The 19,214-nt window shown below is 35.8% G+C and overlaps 1 protein-coding gene, 1 non-coding gene and 1 pseudogene across 5 annotated transcripts; 2 read left to right on the top strand and 1 right to left on the bottom strand.

The window, feature by feature from the left end:
• The first annotated feature begins 4,915 nt into the window (after positions 1-4,915).
• LOC148853642 (C2H2-like zinc finger protein) lies at positions 4,916-11,329 on the top strand. 3 transcript variants are annotated; one of them, XM_088985538.1, is made up of 11 exons: positions 4,949-5,216; positions 6,114-6,139; positions 6,806-6,890; positions 7,003-7,212; positions 8,749-8,868; positions 9,313-9,435; positions 9,518-9,575; positions 9,680-9,753; positions 10,256-10,344; positions 10,424-10,496; positions 10,993-11,329. In XM_088985538.1, exons 1-10 carry the CDS (start codon positions 5,112-5,114, stop codon positions 10,491-10,493), a joined length of 960 nt encoding a protein of 319 aa, XP_088841664.1. In that variant the 5' UTR covers positions 4,949-5,111; the 3' UTR covers positions 10,494-10,496; positions 10,993-11,329. The 3 variants fall into 3 exon arrangements, with proteins under 3 accessions (XP_088841666.1, XP_088841665.1, XP_088841664.1); XM_088985540.1 differs by lacking the exon at positions 8,749-8,868 and having other exon boundaries at positions 4,916-5,216; positions 10,998-11,329; XM_088985539.1 differs by lacking the exon at positions 8,749-8,868 and having other exon boundaries at positions 4,916-5,216.
• A 1,309-nt stretch (positions 11,330-12,638) lies between these two features.
• On the top strand, positions 12,639-12,755 carry LOC148853641 (U5 spliceosomal RNA). Its single transcript, XR_016095141.1, has one exon. It is a non-coding gene; the product is annotated as a U5 spliceosomal RNA (small nuclear RNA).
• Positions 12,756-14,027: 1,272 nt separating this feature from the next.
• On the bottom strand, positions 14,028-19,158 carry LOC148853640 (elongator complex protein 3-like; annotated as a pseudogene). Its single transcript, XR_016095085.1, has 9 exons — positions 18,635-19,158; positions 17,350-17,419; positions 17,048-17,220; positions 16,386-16,560; positions 16,050-16,216; positions 15,664-15,883; positions 15,433-15,537; positions 14,560-14,709; positions 14,028-14,314 (listed from the first exon to the last, which is right to left on the bottom strand). The product of XR_016095085.1 is annotated as an elongator complex protein 3-like (transcript).
• Between the last annotated feature and the right edge of the window lie 56 nt (positions 19,159-19,214).

The following is a 19,214-nucleotide window of genomic DNA, read 5'->3' as shown; positions in this document are numbered from 1 at the left end:
ACCGTCAACCCATCGACCCGTTCAACAGTTTTTGACCATTTTTTAAATTTTATTATCAAAGTGAACCATCCGTTTGAACCAGACAATCGAACCGTTGACCCGAAAACCGGTGCCCAAAATGGTTCCATTTCCGGGTTATTTTTTAAAACATTGCTTATAATTCATTCTTCAATTATTAATTATTTGGCACGAAATCCATTAATAGGAAAGTATAACAAAGTTCATTATTCAAACTATCTTTACCCCCAAAAAAAATCTTCAAACTATTTGGCAGCTTTCATGTGATGTCACGACAGTTTGGACCACCAACATCTATATCCGGTGGTCCATTCTTATTAATTATGTGGATCCTTTTTTTTCACAAAGAAAGAGGAAATTCCAAAAGTTATAAAAATATTTATTAATTTATATGTTATAAATTAATGATTTTTATTGCAATAAAGAACAATAATATTGATGATATTGATGATCTATTAAATTCATTGATCTAAGAGTAATTCATGTTAAAATTATTTTTTATTGGACTTTAATAAAAAGAAAAAATATATTTTATATATCCTAACTGATTTTCACAACAGAGGAGAACTGTGGGTTGGGTCTATTAATGACCTATCAAATTCATTGATCTAATAATAATTTGGCGTGTCTTGTAATGAAATTTTAGAAGAATGGAGGTTCAACTATTGTTTGATACATTAGTGAAATTATTGCATGATATCATGTTCTAAACTCCTGCTATATTTATCACCAAAGTTGGGATTATGAGTATGGGGAGATCCCCCTGTTTAGCCTATGTATCTTGGATGTATTTGGCATTCATTTCTGATAATCAATTCTAATGAATTTTCTGATTTAAAAAAATCAATTTAAGTTTATATGTATGGAAATTATTAGGACTAATTTTTTAATTGGGGCTCAAAATTTATTATAGTAATTGTTTTTTTTTTCAAAGCTAAAAATAACTTTAAAGATGTTTCTGGTATGGAATTCATTATTCAAGTAGTGATTCTTCGGAGCAAAGTCCACAAATACAAAAAGGGTTCAGTAACAAGGGCAAGAAAAAGAGCTTTCTAAATAATCCATTCAATAGGAGATTCATTGGATTGGCCACGAGTTTAACCATACATTCCATGCATATTTGTCATGTGTTCCAAAATCTAACTTGTGTGCTGTGTGTTTTAATCATATAAATATTAATTCCATTCAAAATAGACCACTTAGAATACAATTAAAATGATATAAACAACAACAAAAGGCAATACAAAGTGATAAAAGCCATAGATCATTCAATCACGGTTTTCAAAACCGGACGATACCGGACCAGACAGACAGATTGGAAAAACCGTAAATTGGTCAAGTGATCAGTTTTGTTTTACCCTATAATTGTTCTTTTGCCAAAAATTATTGATTTGGTTAATAAATTGTTGCCCCGGGGGGTGAACCATTCAAACCATTTGAACCGTCCAATGGTTTTAGTCTTTTTTTTTTAAATTTTTATGTCAAAATGGGCCATCCATTTAATTTGAACAGTCAAACCATTTGACCCAGGAATCGAACCCCTGACCGATTCATTGTCGAATTCAGTTTTAAAAACCTTGCATTCAAAAAAAACAAAAAAGAAATAAGGCAATGAGCACGAGCTTTTTCCACTGTATACATGTGAGACCACATGTGCAATAGGAATGGTTACCTGCTCCAAAATACAAGTGTACAAATCAGTTGATGCTTATATCAGATCATATTGTGTTATGCAACAGTGCAAAATTGGATTTACTCCTCACTAGACCTATTTACGGCCGAGCTTCGGGCCCAATTTTACTTGTCTCGAGCTCAAGCTTTAAACCGGGCCCATTAGAATTTTAATAAGAGTAAAGCCTAAGCCCTGGCCTATGAATATGTTTACTCCTCACATAATGTTCCTTGCAATATCTTCACAATATTTGTAGTTGTACATCAAAAATATCTCCTTCTCCCATACATGTATGTTAACATTCATGGAATATGTTCCCAATGTATGACTACAATATACTATGGGGTTGCTGTGAGGAGTGCAGGAGCAAAGGAGCAAATCCAAATTCCATTAGGGCACCTCTCTCTCTCTCTCTCTCTCTCTCTCTCTCTCTCTCTCTCTCTATATATATATATATATATATATATATATAAGGGGTGTTTGACAACATGGTTGATTTTGTTATTGAAAACAAAAGCAATTGCCACATAAAAAAAAGTTGCCAAATACCCCTTGAAATGATGATCCAATTGGTTGAGCAATTGAACCATATGGCCTGATCAATGGTCAATGGATTGTCGGTTTGACATTTAATACTTCCCATTTTATAAAAAAAAAGATTATCATTCATCTCACTTATTTATATTTCTGAATACAATTGGATTTTAATCTTAAGAGATATGTCCCTTTTTACAAAGCTTATGACTGTGGGTGTTTCATGATGTGCGTTTATCAAAATGCCACTGTGTTATCACAAAATTAGCATTTAGCCTATTATCACGATCCCTATGCATAGATACTCACAAAATCTGGCATTGATTTACATGTGTGCCTACCATTCGTGAAGTGTTATGTGGTGCCTAATGGCACCTAGTGCTAGTGGCACCTACTTGTCATAAACGATTGACATTATTACTTTTCTTGGTGTTGAAGACAAATAAAGTACAAACCTTTAGTTAATAAATGGAAGCTAAACCAAATACATACAAAGTATTTTTATGTTCTTATTATTTATAATGTTGACCTGGTTGTTTAAATCATTGACCCACATCAGATTGAACAAATTTGTCCCATTTTCAAATTGTTTTTAGGGTAAAATATAAAAAACATGCTCTGGAGTTTTTGACAATCGTAATAACCCCCGTTAAGATTCCACTTTAACAAAAACCTCTTATGTAGTTTCACTAAAACTTGTAGTTACCTCCCTTCCATTTTTATCCAAGTGATGGAGACTTCAAAGTCACAAAATTGCCTTACAACTTATTAAGGCATCCATCAATATATTTCAAAATATTATATTTTCCCTTATAGGCTTCACTATATCTAAACTAAGGTTCAAAGTATTGATGCATATCAATGGATCACCAATACATGAAATAAGGGGAATTTCAGGGGTAAGGCTTGTTTTAAGGGGTAGTCAGGCCTTTAACTGATCCCCTAGTCATGTTTGCAATAAAATTCATACATGTGTCAGAATGTTCGTTTGCAAAATCTATATATTTTTATTTATTTATTTGTGACATTAAATATTAACACATTTTACCAAAAAAGTTGAATTATTGATCTTTGCCAAACAATAAAATAATTTCATTTTTGGTTATTTATATATTATGTATTTAATTTTCATTATCAATAAAAATAATTATTGTTTATTACTCTTGTGTTTTATTTTGAATAACAAAAATATCATATATGTGTTTATTTTTTTTATATTTTTGTAATTTTATATATTTATTTTTATTTTAAAAATTTATTACCTAACTATGACTTTATAAGTTTATCAATTTGATTTGGATGGTTGAATTGCTTAGCCACTACTTTGATAAATAGTGGAATTTGTTTTTAAGACAGTTTTAAAATATATGGGTTTATATGTTAAAAATATTGACATGTATCTAATTAGTAGCATTTATTAGTAAAAGATGACTTTAATATATAATTTAATAAGAGAAAACGGGAGTTAATATATTAAGTTATAAGACTTTATAAGATGGGATTAAATGAAGTGGAAAATAATAATTGAAGTTGTATTTTCAACCCTTACCATTAGAGATGGACTAAATAAATAAATATGAGCATTTTAATAGTCATTAAAATTTGCATAAAAATTACAAATAAATGACTTTTATACCCTTTTTCGAACAATGATGTAAGGTAATTTTAGTAAAAAAACGACTCACACTTAGCATCCACGCTTTTATATGTTGTATAGATGTATAAATTTCCATATGTATCCATAGATATAAAAGTAAAATAGGTACTTTTGAAAAGAAAAATGTATTTGGCCAATGTTTTCTGTCAAAGACAAAAAATAAAAGTACAGGTTTTTTCAATACTAGTATACGACATTGGAAGTTATTGTGAATATGAAATCTTAGGGAAAGATCTTATGATTGTTAGAAACTTTGAGGGAGGTTTTATATTTTTACTTTTGTTTTTAAGATGCCATTTAGACTTGACTATATTAGTTAAGTTAAATTATAGTCTGTAATTATTCATGGGCTGAATAGCCTGATGGCTCAACTCATTCTTAGTTGGGTTTGATCATGAATTTAGGCTTGTGAGTTTGGGCTCAAAACAATAGGCCTGACTTTTTTCTCTTTTCTTTTTTTTGGGGGACCGGGGGGGGGGGGGTTAGGTTCAGGCATTCTCAAAAAAGCCTGATTGAGCCCAAGCCTGAGCTCGACCTCATAATATTTATATAATAAAAAATGCATTTTATACAACAAAATATATATTTTATATAATAAAAATCATATATATTTTTCTTTATTCATCTTCTCTTTTTCTCAAGCCATAGTGAGACCTTTTGCTATCTTTGATTTTTGAGATCATTTAATATAAATATCTCAGTTTATTATTGAGTAAATTTTTTCCTCAATTTACTGGTCGGGATTCCGGTTCACGCTCAAGATCTAGGCCGATGGTCGGACCGGGTCGAGTTTGGGCGTGAATGTTGTGTTGATATGGGGGCAAAGCCCGGCACGAACCCGGCCCGGCCCGTGACACAGGTCTGATAGTGACGTATCATTTTGTTGGTGGACCGTGGACAGTGCCCGGTGGTGTGGGCCGTGTGGCCACCTGTGCTGATCTCCCAGATGCGAGAGTGAGAATGCACGCCCAAGACTAAGAATGATTAGATTCTAATCTGACGTTTAATAATTGAATCTCACGTAAAAGTACTTCATCAAATCAAATGCCACTGCGTATTAAAACAAGTGAAACGCTTTGACTCTCATCGGACATTAGCTTGGGCCCTTGGGGGAATGAAAATATGAAATAGAAGAATAAGAATTTATATATATTTTCCTCGTTATTTTCTCCTCCCAATAAACACGCTGAGTCGACGTTGGCGAAAGCCCAAATTTTTAGCTGCCGAGAGATGGGCAAGTCGTCAACAATCGGGTTTCTCCTCCTCTGTCTATCGCTCTCTCTGTTGTTGCAGAAAAGCCGAGCATCTTCAACATCACCCCCTTGGGGAAATCAGGTATTTACGAAGGAAATTCTACTATTAACCATTCTGTTTTCCCCTTCAATTTCGTTTATGTTGTTCTGTGCATGCCTATCTATACTTTCATGAATTAAATATAGAAGATGATGAAGAAAACACTAGAGTTAGACAAATTTGTCTCTGGTTATGTTCTCTCCTCGATTTTAAGCAACGAGATTTCAAAAACGGGTTATTCACGAAATTCAAATATATTGCTTTTCAAATTTTACGTGTTGTTGTTGTTGTTGTTGTTTTATATTCTGATGAGAAAAGGGTCATAAATGACTACAATTATACGTTAAGTACAAACCTTCTTTTGTAATTGATCTATTGACCGAGTGTTGAATTACATAAACAACTTGGCAGATTTTGCTGCCGTTTTTCTATGGTTAGCTTTTGATTTTTTTTCTTAATCAACTTAATTAACACTTAATTTTGATTCAAACTTTTTAAATTTGGCTTAATAAAGGCAATGTATGATATATCCAACACCAAACACAAATGATCTCATATTTTTTCTTGTTTTATTTATATCAATTTATGAGTCTCCTAATGATATCAGCACCTTCGAAGTTATTGCTATTTTTAATGAATGAAGTGCTACTGCTATGCGTTCCTAATTGGGTATTTCCACTTTGATTTATATGTTTGTTTGCGATGTTAAGGTTCTCTAGGGTATAATTCCAAACAATAAAATATTTGTGGTATACTCTGGTGTCCTTTCTAGTCTTGCGGTCCTTTCTGTTATATGTTCCTCAATTTAGTAGCTCAGTACTCTATATTTTCTATGCTGCCATAGTCTTTGCTTCCACTATATTCTTTTGTGAGTTTACTTTGTATTACTAATGTCCATTGCTCTCCATCTTTACCAATTTTATTTGTTTTATGCTTCAGGAGCTGGAAGGATCTGCTGGTGCAAGGTAATGTAATATCATTATTTATATCTGATAACATATTTTCTCTGTATCTGTTCTGAGCATCAGACAGGATATTCCAAATGAAGTCTCTATGTACTGGGGCTTCAGAATTAATTGTGAAAAATACTTAGTTGTCGGTTACGATATATAACACAAACTCTAGAGTTCATTTAATGGAATCAGTGACTGGTTGCATAACTGATGCAGTGAACGGGTTTGATTTGGAGTGGATCTAATTCTACCAAATTTGATCTAATTCCATATTACGCTATTTGAATTTGATCCAAGCTGTCAAATTCCAATAAATATAAAACTGTGCTAATCAATAGTTATTGAAATCTATGATACCCAGATGCATCTATGAGGGTACAATATTGTGTCGGATACTTCAGTTTTTAGTGTGAATTCTGCATTTGATACCTTGTCCAGCCAATTTCTTGCCATATTCTGATAACATAGATTGGATGTGCATACATAAATGTGTACTATCAGATTGGGTTGAAGTATATAATCCAAACCCAATCTGATTACTAATTAGTTTGGAATTTGGGTATCGATTGATAAAAATAGATAGGACCCATTGATAGCCCTTTGCTTACAATCTTGGATTTTTCTCCAGTTCTGTTGAAAAGTGTCCATGTTTAATGCAAAGTTTGGTTTAATTTACAGAACTCTTAAGCAAGAACAGGGGCACAGTCCTGAAGTACATTGCTCTAGAGAAAGGAGTCGCGCTGCCTGGAAAATAACTGAGGAGGTACTACCATAATACAATATGTAGATGTTCCTAGGAGCTGCTCACTTTTAAATAACTGCTTTGTTCAGTTAAGTGACAAATTTGTTCCTTATATACCTCCAATTGTGTGCAGTACCTGATGCCATTTGTAGAGAAAGAGCAGTATCAAATTTCAAATAAGTGCAGGCTTCATCCTGACAATGACATGTTCAGAGATCAGGAGCTGCACAAGATTCATATGGATGTAAATGAATGGCGGTGTGGATACTGTAAGAAAAGCTTTCGTGCAGAGAAGTTTCTTGACCAGCACTTTGACAACAGACACTCCGATTTGCTAAATGTTGTATGTGTTCACTAGTTTCCTGTATACCCACCTGGCATTTCTTTCTTTCATTGGATTTTGATTTTACATATAGGCCATTAGGCCCACAATTTTCTTGGACATATTGTTGAAACAACCAAGTTCAATGTTAATTAGTATATGAGGAGTGATGCCATTCCTAGGTTATCACTATGGAAATGTTTTACAATCTAAAATTCCCAATTTTGATGTGTTTAGGAACCATGAAAAATGAATGTAAATTTTTTTTAGTTATTTTGATATCCATTGCATAAAATTTCCCCTTCTCATTCATGTGCTATCTATGAGGACAAGCCACCAACCTTCTTGTTTAAGCAAAATAATCTGTTGTGTTCACTCACAAATTCATCATAATCAAGTATATTATCAATTATGATGTTAAATTCTTTTCTCGACGAGAACTAAGGAGTTCCATGAATTTCATCAGCATAGTCAATTGCGTATTACCTTTATGTGTGATGTAGGACAGGCACAACAAAAAACGACTTCAAATCAAATTTATATTCATTCCATCTCTAAGTGAAGCTTTACAATAGATATATGAAGCTCTAGGGTAGGTTGGAGGCCATACCTAGGCTTTCTTTAACAAACTCAAATACTTGATGACCAACAAAGGGATTACCTAACACCCAAGAGTTTCTAATTTTATGCAAGCTCTTATAAAGCAAGAATAACATCCTAACCTAAATTACAGAAAACAGAAATCACTATCAATAATAAATTGCAATTTTACAATGAGTAGCAATTACATGAATTATTATAAATACTAAGTCCAAGAATTACCATAAATTGTAATTCCAATTTTTACTAAGAATCACATATTTTAAAAGGCTGAAATTTAGCACTACAACCACCTATCACTTCCCAATAAATTTCCCTTAACGGGGTGTTTAACTTATGCATCCCTTGGATGCCTTATGAGCTCAATGACGAAAACTCTCAATTTCCTTGAACTTCTCTAAATTGCAGAAAGCCCTTGTCTTCTTTTTTGTCCTTTTCACCTGCATTGATGCACCCCTTTCACTCCCTTGCATTTTCATAGGAAGAGAGTAGAAAAAAGGTATGGCATAGCCCAAGCAGTTCGCTAAAGCTTATAACCAACTTAAATATGTCGTCATTTTTGCTAAAGTTGTTCAGTGATGTTATTTCTTTCTTAATTGGGATAATAATGGAAGTATCTAAGACTGAGGATAATCTACATTTTTGTCATTTGTCTTCTTAGGTGAAGCCTTGAGGTTTACTTCTTGTCTTTCCCTTATTCCACTTCTCACAGTGTCAGACTTGTTTGAAACTTTTATTAAGATTTCTTATCATATATTTACTCTTTATAGTCTCAGATCCATCTTTATGTTTCTGATAAGTATCTCTTCTGAAACACTCACTTCCATGTGATCATTTATCACCACTTCTCTATTGATGAATAGTTTGTGGTTTCTTAGACATGTCCAAAACTTTTCAACTGATTTTGTATAACTTAATGTGTATTTATATCATATCCCTTTGCGACGATTTTTTTAGGGATTGATGTGCCAGAGATTTGTCAACATCCGAGTATTTGTCATCTATGCCATGTACTGGGTAACATGGCTTTCAATCAGGGCACATATTTCTATCAGGAGAAAGAGCACAAAAGAGCAGGAAAATGCTTGGGCACAAGTTTCTACCATCTGTTTTTAAGAATTTTTTTATTGCTTTTTATTATTTTTCTGTTTCCCATTATGATTTAGTCAAATGCATAGTTCATAACCAAGTACATCTGTTTTCCCCTGTATGTGGCACCATAATAATTTTTCATCACTGGAAAGGTCCTTACCAACTCTTTCATCCTATCACTGTCCTTTTAACATGGTGCTTAAAGGTTTCTCTTGAGTGTTGGTCATTGTTCTTGAACCTAAATGTTCTATCAATAAATAATTGTTGAAACGTGCCTGATCTCTATCAATTCCCTGGCATTGCTTTTTCCTAGTTGAAGCCTTCAGGTGTTTTTCTTCCTGACAATTGTTGATTATTCCTTGGCTGGGAAAATTTTCCAACAACATATCATCTGACAATCCCGATATGACTTGCTTTTATTGAATCCAGAGTCATGGCAAGTGTTTGGCAGATTTATGTGGGGCTTTGCATTGTGACCTTGTTATGGATTCTAAGTTGCGGAAGACCAAATGCAATCCTGCAGCTGCTGAAAGGAATCGTCATCTTTGTGAGGTTGCATCTGACAGTATAGCTAAGCTCTTTTGTTATCGGTTCATATGCTTTTCCTCATCTTTATTCTCTTGCTTCTGTGCAGAGTCTTGCTGACAACTGTTTCCCCATTGGTGTGCGCCCAGCAGCAAGCCGTCTTCATGGTTCCTTTTTGTTCTTTCTTCATTCCCTATTCTTGAAATATGCTGTATATGATTATTGTCATTCTAAGTAACAACTCTTACGCTCCAATGATTTTGAATTGCAGAATTGTTCTTACGCCAATTTTGTGATGCCCACACTTGCACTGGTCGGCACAAACCATTTTCTAGAGGGGGCAGGGTAAAGTTTCTTTTTTGTCTCTTGTTTTGATAGGTAGTGTTCTGGTTAAGATTCAATAATCTTAAGAGGTTGCATAAAATAATTGTTGAGAATATGAGGATTGTCATCTTCCCTGCAGGCAAACATGCTTGCACCTGTGAATTGGATTTGGTTCCATCCAAGTCACCCTGATGACAAAAGTAGATAATTATAAATTTACAATCAAGCATTTTGGTTTTATTTAATCTCATGAGTTCCTAATGTAAGACTCAACTACCTGCATGTGCTTGAAGTGTACAGCACATCGTTATGGAAGGCCATATAGCTTACATGTTCCTGGCTCCTAGTTTTGCATCCAGGCTACTGAGTGAAGAAATTTATGCCTCTTTTTCATTACATCATACACTGCATGTCTGCAAGCTTATGCATAGGTGTTTGCATCCATAAGATCAAGAAGCTTAGTGTTCTTGTTGGTTATATTTTTGGTTATTGATATTTGTGTTCCACTGTTTCTTGTCTACAGAAACAAGTTAGTGTATTCTACATTGCCATTTCAATATTGACTTTGATGTTGCTGCCTGTGTTCTATCTTCTTGTCTATTTACATAGAAGGTATCCATTCTTGACCTTCAATTGCTTCTTGTACAACTCTTTGGATGGCATCATGATGCTTGAGTGTGTTATGTTGCAGAGAAATGAGAACGAGTATCCAAGATCTGAAGCGCATCTCAAAAATTGGACAGAAGACAAAGCCCTTATAATTGGTAATTTCCGTATGTTTCTTTGGAGCTCCTGGTGACCTAAATCACTTCACCTATATACATACATCATGCTATTGTAATGTTGCCATTCGTCATACTCCAAGGCCCACTCACATCCAGTACCAACTTATTAACAAATTTTCCTGATTCGATGATTCCTGCATGTTATCTTATATGTTTCCTCTATGAAGTTCACTACCAAGGCCATTAGAGCCTGTCGTTGAAGAACTTAGGTGTATGCCTCAAAGTCAGCGGTTAGAAATTGCAATTTCCTGTTGGTCAAGCTTTTAGTTTAGTTCATCAAGCTGTGGGCACCAACATTCACAAGCCATGAAGTGATTTCAGCCATAAGCTGCAGTTTTTAGTCCATAGTCCACATGCATAAATCATAATTCATTATATATATTTGCTTACATGAGGCATGTGGTTACACATATTCCTCGGTATCTTCTCATTATAACTGAAAGTTAGTTGACCTGTCCCTATTTCTGTGTCGTAGGTCAGGCTTGAGGAGTTGAAGCATTGGGTGTCATTCTGGTGAAACAACAAAGGATTCTGGTTGCTGGGAACTAAAATTCGATTTGCTTTGCTTTACCAAATTTTGCACATCATAACTTCAATGTTGGCCGTTGAGGGTGAAAGAACTGTCTTTGTATTGTCCATGCATTCCTTCAACAGTTCCATTCCTTTGAATTCTGTAAAATTCCTTTACTTGTGCTATTACCGTAAGAAGAGGATCTGTTAAAGGATGCATCTGCAAGGGCCAATGTCTCTAGATCAACATTCTTCATGTTTACTTGGGTTGGTCAAATAACAATACAGCTTCAGTTGAAAAATTGGAAATTGTCATTTTTAAATGGTCAAAAATACCCATCAATGTTAGTCCATTTGTTGACATGTTAACTGAAGAGAGCCACTGTTGCCCATTGCTAGAGGAGAAGACATTGAATCCACAATGAAGAGAAAAGTAGGGGTGATTTCTTGTTCTAAACATGTCAGCAAAGCCCAACATCTTAAAATTCCAAGTTACCTACTAAAAATTTGTATTAGAAGTTTAAAACAAGCCCCAAAATCATCTTTTACGATAATTGTATTAAAACTTTCTACACCCAAAAATCATATATAAGAAGATAATTGGTTTTATCATGAAACAAGTGAGGGTAATTTAGTTCATTTAATGGGAGTATAATTTTGTTTTTTATTTAAATCTTTTTTTTTTTTTGATATCTTTTGAAGGGCTACACAATGGGGGTAGAATGGGTAGTCCATTCCCTAATCCATAACCCCCCCACCCCAATTCAGGTGCAGGCAGGATTTGATCCCAATTCTGCTACAACCAGCAAGAGACCTTACCAACCCGTTGGTTGGCACCTTGCTTTCTTTAAATCTTTAAAGTCATGTGAGTTCATGAAAGAAAGAAAAATATTTAGGGGTTTGATAGAAATAGGGGAGAAATAGAAAGATGAGGGAAAGTTGTTAAAGGACTTTTGTTGCTCTTAAGTCTCAACTTTCTGTCTCTCTTATATTCTATCAAATCAAACACAGCCTTAAAAGGAATACTAATACAAAGGAGGTGTTAGTGATGCGAGGTCAGCTAAGAGGAGAGGTTTTAATAGGTTTTGAAATCAATTTGATAGGTGGGCATGGACATCCAGGAATCAGGATTGTAGGTGGTAAGCAAAAGAGGAGGTGTTCGGTGTTCCTCCTCCAAAAGAGACAGTTTGGCGGCGTGGTAGGCTGTTGCTAGATGCCACTTTTTCTCGAAAGAGAAGTTGAAAATAATTTGCCATTCGTGGTTGGTCTTCCATTTGGCTTAAAGAACAGAGAACAACAATTGGGAAATTGCAGTAATTGGGGACAGGGGGGTTGGCGGTGCCGTGGTGTTAGTGGAGGTGCTGTGATCTGAGATGCAATGCAAGACATGGAAAGGCCGAGGTGGAGGTTTCATGAAAGCAGTTGTTTTGTTGTCACTTCACTCGTATGTCCCTCTCACAAGTCGCGAGTACAAATTTTACAATTTCATACCATAGATGAATTGGCTAAGCCCAGTTTGAAATGAAAATAAGATCCCACATCGGATATGTGAGGAAAACTGAAGCCAAAGACACTATAAAAGAGACTGGAGGCTGTCGCCTAAAATCACGCTGCCGTGCGGTGAGCACAGAGCGAACTAATCTTTCGCCTTTTACTAAATAAAACCGTGTGCTCGCCGATTAAAGCGGCATACGCTTATTTTTGGAGGGTTTCTCTTACAAGAGATCCCTGACAAGTCTTTTAATTTCAAAGTTTTCTACCGTTCTTTCAAGAGGATAATACCTTATTCGGTCATGCCAGATTTAACCATCTCTGAGGATGATATCATTTTTCAGGGCGTTTGTTTGTATGTAATTTGAATGGCAAGTTTAGAACTTAGTACAACACTAAGTTCTAAACTCTAATTCAACCTGACATACCCACTCCTAACCCTAACTAAATTCCTTCAATCTTATCCCAATTCAATCCAAAGTCAATTCGTGTTGTGCTGAGCTAAGATTGGGCCCAACCCAACATTCTTCCCACTCCTTAAAATCTAGCATAACTTCTTAGTCTCAGATCTTCACTCAACTTTCATTACATATATTGATCCTATGTTTTATTAATATTTATTTGTTGACGTTTTTATTGATTCTTTTAAGTACAAAATAAAAAAAAATGTATTTGAAATCACTAATTTATTATGATGATTTATAATATAGGCATCTTCACTCAACTTTCATTACATATATTGATCCTATGTTTTATTAATATTTATTTGTTGACGTTTTTATTGATTCTTTTAAGTACAAAATAAAAAAAAAATGTATTTGAAATCACTAATGATGATTTATAATATAGGCATCTTCACTCAACTTTCATTACATATATTGATCCTATGTTTTATTAATATTTATTTGTTGACGTTTTTATTGATTCTTTTAAGTACAAAATAAAAAAAAATGTATTTGAAATCACTAATTTATTATGATGATTTATAATATAGGCAACAACTCATGGGTGGCAAACAAATATATATATATATATACTATAGCGGATTCAAATTGAATTGGATTGCCCAAGGGTACCCTAACCCAATCCAAAATAATATCGAGTTCATAAATTTCAACCCTAACCCTAACCCAAGCATCAACCTGACCCAACCCGGGTTGAGTTAGGATTAGGTTCGGGCTATCCTGCCTAAGTTGCAGCCTTAGTTACGTTCAATGCCATATCCATCGTCGTTACAGTTGATTAATTATTTTGTTCCTTTTGTGCCGTGCCTCCTCTTCTCTTCTCGACGTTCCAATTTGTCAAACTCAAATCTCTCTCTCTCGGATAGCATTGTGCAAACATACGTACCACGGCTCTAACTCTAAACCATTATAAATAGGGTTTTCTTTTTTCTTATGACTCTCCTAGAATTCAGCTGTTGGTATTATTAGATACACAGCATACCCAATTTGGCTCAGCACCATCAATTGAACTACGTCCTAATGGTGCAGGTGCAACCATTGATGGTTATACAAAAATGTAACAATATTCAGGTAAAAAATTTCAAGTGCATAACAGAACGATTCTTAAACGTGGAGATGAAAGAAAAGACAACATAAATTACAAAAATGTAATTGTCCTATTAATAATGATAGTTATACAAGATATTTTACCATGTATGGTCCTTCGAGCTCATATCCCATTTTTCTATAATAATGTCGGGTTCCAACCCCTGAGATTACAGCTATTTTTTTGGATCTATGCTCCCTACGAGCAATCCGCTCTGCCTCCTCCATCAGAAGTGTCCCATAGCCCTGTCGATCAAAGGGAAACAAAATCAAATTCAAGACCTATTAATAGTATCACTCTTTTTAGAGGCTCTGTTTGAAATATTATTGAATAAAAGGAATGCATTTGACAGATGAATCCCCTAGCAGAGAATTCTATGCAACTTAGAAACCTATAAATGGCCAGATCAAGTGAAGTGAATCCCCAGAAGTAAATGGATCTAGAAAACCTGTCTGGAATACCTTTACCCATTTCCTCCAAATTTAATTACCTGGTGCTGCAGTTTGTCAGCATCCCGACCATGTACTGGCACTGCTGTTCCATAAACATGAAGTTCACGAACAATAGAACATCTTCCAGTGAGTTCAGGACACGTGTTTCGGCCACATTTCCACAAACGTAACAACCCAACAAGAATATCCTGTATTCCCACCAAAATTAAAAACTAACAAAAGATTGGAACACACTTTGACTAAGTAGTTAGCAATAGGCCAATAGACCATCCGATAATATCCTTTTGCATAGTTTTTTCTTATAAAGCCAGCAAGGGAAAGGACATGTTTCACTGTTCATCTCCTCCCCAACTTGTTTACAAGGGAACCAATTACCAGGGAAAGGACACTCTTGTCAAGGTCCAAGCAGAGAGAGAGAGAAAGAGAGAGAGAGCACCAAAACAAAACAAAAAAACTATGGAGCATTTCATCTGTTATCGCTATGTTAGTGATTGATAAGATGAAATGTTATATTTACCACTAGAAGAGGAAATTATAGAACGTGTTACCAGTCCTTCCCCTCTCTTCTGAGGCCTGAAGTGTCTATTAAACTAATGAAGTATAAGATTAGTATGATGATTATCATTTAGATATTGTTTCAACTCAGACTCTGGTTTTGGCATGGTTAGGCATCTAGAATCATCTTTGATGCCCCAAATTAACTGTTTTGAGAACCAGAATGTTGACCAACCAATAAAATGGACTGTGTCAGGGAGTCAACGGTTGAATTTTTTGGGTTGCCCTTGGATCTTGAATCAACTAAAATGATTTATAGATAACAAAGAGAGCAAAAATGATTGAAGACATTCACAAGCACATTTCTAGCATAAACTAAATGACAATGCGAAAGACAAAATAAGAGAGAGAGAGACCTGGCGTGTATCTTCGTATGAGAGAAAAGTTTCCCAACCCTCATTTGCTGCATAGTCACGGCAAACAAGCTCCACTTCTTCAGGTTTTATTTTGTGATGAATGTCCTAAACTCCCAAAACAGAAATGTCAAAAGTTATTTTTTTTTTGCTCTTAGAACAAAATAGGCCAACTAAATAAAATTATAACTTTTTAGGTCTTTTATCCAAATTAGAAAAACCGTGTCCACTTACTTGAATTCCAGCTTCGCGTGTTCTGACATCACGGCATTTCAAGCCCAAGTCATCCATCCGAGCCAAAGCCAGCTCCCAGAGATTTCCCTTCTCAACTCCAGAAGTTACTAGAGGCATGGGAATATCCCTTTGAACTCTATAAACACGTGTCCATGGAGGCACCATGGCTAAGATCCTTGCTATTATGTCTACAAGTTGCTCTGGTGGATAGTTTCTATATCTGCAAGGGATGAGTGAAAAATATTAGCTAGCCATCAGGCATCTATTATGGGTTTAAATCAATAACCAATAGCCATGTTATACACCAAAATTGGTGCATCCAGTATGGGGAATTAAATTGTTCAACATTATAAGATGGAGGCATACATTTCAAGTGACCATCATACCTTCCAGTTTTCCAAAGCTCATAAAGCCCTGTTCCACGAATTACGAGTGTTGGGTAGATCTTAAGACCATCTGCCCTAAATGATGGACTCTCAAAGAATTCACGAAAACTCTCTAAGTCCCTCTCAACTCCAACATTTGGGAGATCAGGCATCATGTGAGCAACCACCTGAAGAAGCATGCAAATTTGCACGGAGATGACAACCAACCACAGGGAGATCAGTTCATACTGGAAGTAGCATCATTAGTATGGCATTCTCACGATACAATTCCTTGCTTGACATTGCTCAACATTCCCTGAAGAGAGAGCATGTAAATTTGGTAAATAATCCACTCACCTTAAACCCAGCATCCTTTGCCAGGCAAAAGCAATCAGCAACAGCAGCTACAGTGTGCCCTCTATTAGTGTCACAAGCAACATCTTCATAGGTGCTTTGAACCCCTATTTCCAATCGTGTACAGCCATAGGAAAGCATCTGCCGGAGATGAGGTCCAAGGCAATAATCTGGCCTCCTAATAGATTAAAGATATGCAGTGAAGTTACTAGAAATTGGAACTTGGGTTAAGAAAACGTTTGATGATGCACTTAAGAGTCTTGAGGTATTTCTTTCCATTTGAGGTATCAACCAAAGGAGTCTTGGTTGTTTCTTGTGTTTTCTGTTGTGCTTCTATGGTGCACTTAGGAGATAAACTGATAAAGACACATCAGTCTTCATGACTGAAGCCATGGTGAAGATAGAATGTGCTTCAAATGGGTCTTCAAGTGAGGCATCATTGTCTCATGCACTTTAACTTTGTGAAGCACACTCAATCTTCACTGTGCACTTTCCTGACATGCCTACATTTTCAGAGCCAAAGGTGGGATTATTGAATTGTGAGTAGTAACCATGTAGCCAGATCAATTGTGATGAACTTATAGCACAGCTGCAGGAAAAGTAGGACTTTCCCATCTTCTCAAATCTCAGAAATAACCAAGATTTTGAACTCAAATCTGACTTACGTTTCAATTGTCATGCCAATACACTTTATAGCACTGTGCTCAGAGTAACAAACTGCCTCCTCAACATTGGCAGAAGTGTGTCCTGACAATGCATCATGAAGATTTCAAATAAAGTAATCACGATATTCAGATGGCAATGACATGAAAGTGCCCCCCATTAAGATGAATTCAACCTGCAAAATATTCATCGGTTGTAATAGTAGAACATGCCTTTCTATAAAAAAAAAATCATATTTTGTTTAGTACAACTAATTGGTCAGTGCCCAATTTATTATGCTATAAAGGAAAAAATAAGGTCAAACCTTATCCACACTATGTCCCAAACGTTTCAGCTGATCTATTCTGCTTCTGGCCTGGACATATGGGTTATATCTGGAATCATGTAAGTTGTAATTAGAAATGAGAGGGTAGCTTGGAAGAGTAAAGCACAAAAATATATGCACTTTTGAGGTACTTCCACACTAAAAGAATCTGAAGATTGAAACTAAAAAAGAAGCACATTCACTAAAGGTTTAGGAATTGAAAACTTGTCATTTGAAGTTCTTAGCCAACTAAGCAATAGTAAGAACCATAACGTTATCATTCATACGTTGAGTCACCAGGGCTTTTCCTTCTCAAGAGTACATATTCCTTAGCTTTCCACTTTCTAGAACATCCTCAAAAATTGAAAGAAAACCATGCATATGGGTCTTACCTTGGCATATGGCACTTGTGCCAAGTATTCAGGTGTCCATAGATGTCCGCCATGCCAACCTCCAAAATTCATGGCATGAGAAAATAACAATATATAGTATTTAGTTACATATACAATGCAAATAGTAATCATAAGAAAAGAAGGGGGTGTTCTGCAACATGAATGTTTTTGTTTTCATTTGTTTTTTGAAATCACCACATCAGAAAAAACAAAAACGTGTTCTTGAACTTTGTTTTTCTTTTGGAAGGCAAAGCCAAGTTGGTTTTGTTTCAAATATATAATACATGTTTTTGGAACCATCAAAATGATAGTATCTAAAACAAAAACAAATTATGTAGTGTAGAAATTATATAATTTATGAAACATAATATTAGATAAGCAGATGAAAACATGTTTTTGAAACTAGAAATTCAATAAGAAAAACAAATCACGTTGTAGAACACCCCCTAAAGTGCCAAGTCCTTAGATGCATTCCTTCTTTTGGTTATGAGTGCAAAGTGCCAAGGTTTTATGCTGGATTATACTTGGAGCGTCACCAAGTTGCTACAAGAGATATCATGCCAAGGATCTCTTCTTGCACTCTCTAGGTCCTTCACTAACTGCTTATTATCTAACGTAGTGGTAAACAGAAACATCTGATTGCTACGCCGTTGCAGTTGCTCCTCAGAAAGCAAGAAATAGAGATTCAATAATGCTGAGTCAGATTAAGATATATCCAACTGAAGACAAAACTATCCAATTTATACACTGATGATAATAGAGACCAAACAGTTACACATTAAAGTGTAATCCGGAATATAAAACACGGGAATATAAGATTCTACATATCCATCAAATGAACTTGGAAAAAACATTTTTAAGTAAGATAAGTAGAAGAGAGCAGGAAAGATTACCTGGCGCGAATTGCTCGCATGCTGGTAGGTTCGTAACCAGTGTAAGACTGGGTACTGTACTCGAAATCGGAATCAGGTCCGCCGGGGCAATACACACAGATATTCCCTGTAGTGGCGATGTGTGGACAACGATGGGGTTTCGACATTACAGCGACGACGGCGATACCCGAGGCTGTGCGAACGGGCTTGGCTCGGAGGCGAGGGAGTAGAGACTCGCGTTCCGACTCTGGAAGCGCTGCTATCATCTCGACGAGTTTGGGGGCACGAGAGAGTCCTATACTTGCGACACGCCGCCGATTTGAGAGCATTAAGATCGACGTTCTCTCCCCTGCGCGATCGCTCCACCATGCCATTCACGATTTCCGCGATGGCCCGGACTCGCGCTTCCTCTTCGCTGAGTCCGTGGGCTACCACTCCGCCTCGACCGGGCCGAGGCATCTTCCTTGGCTCAGCGACTTCGGCCGTCGCCATGGAAGAGAGAGAGAGAGAGAGAGAGGGCGCTGCAAATACAGTTTTCGACTTTCTTCGCCCTCTTCCATTTTTAGGATTGAGGTCATACTTGAGCCTTCAGGCCCACTAT

This window comes from Nelumbo lutea, chromosome 4 (genome assembly GCF_056320005.1).
Source record: "Nelumbo lutea isolate HS-2025 chromosome 4, American lotus-T2T, whole genome shotgun sequence".
Taxonomy (NCBI): Eukaryota; Viridiplantae; Streptophyta; class Magnoliopsida; order Proteales; family Nelumbonaceae; genus Nelumbo; species Nelumbo lutea.
The sequence above is the reverse complement of the archived record's forward strand: the minus strand, read 5'-3'. Positions and strand labels throughout refer to the sequence as shown.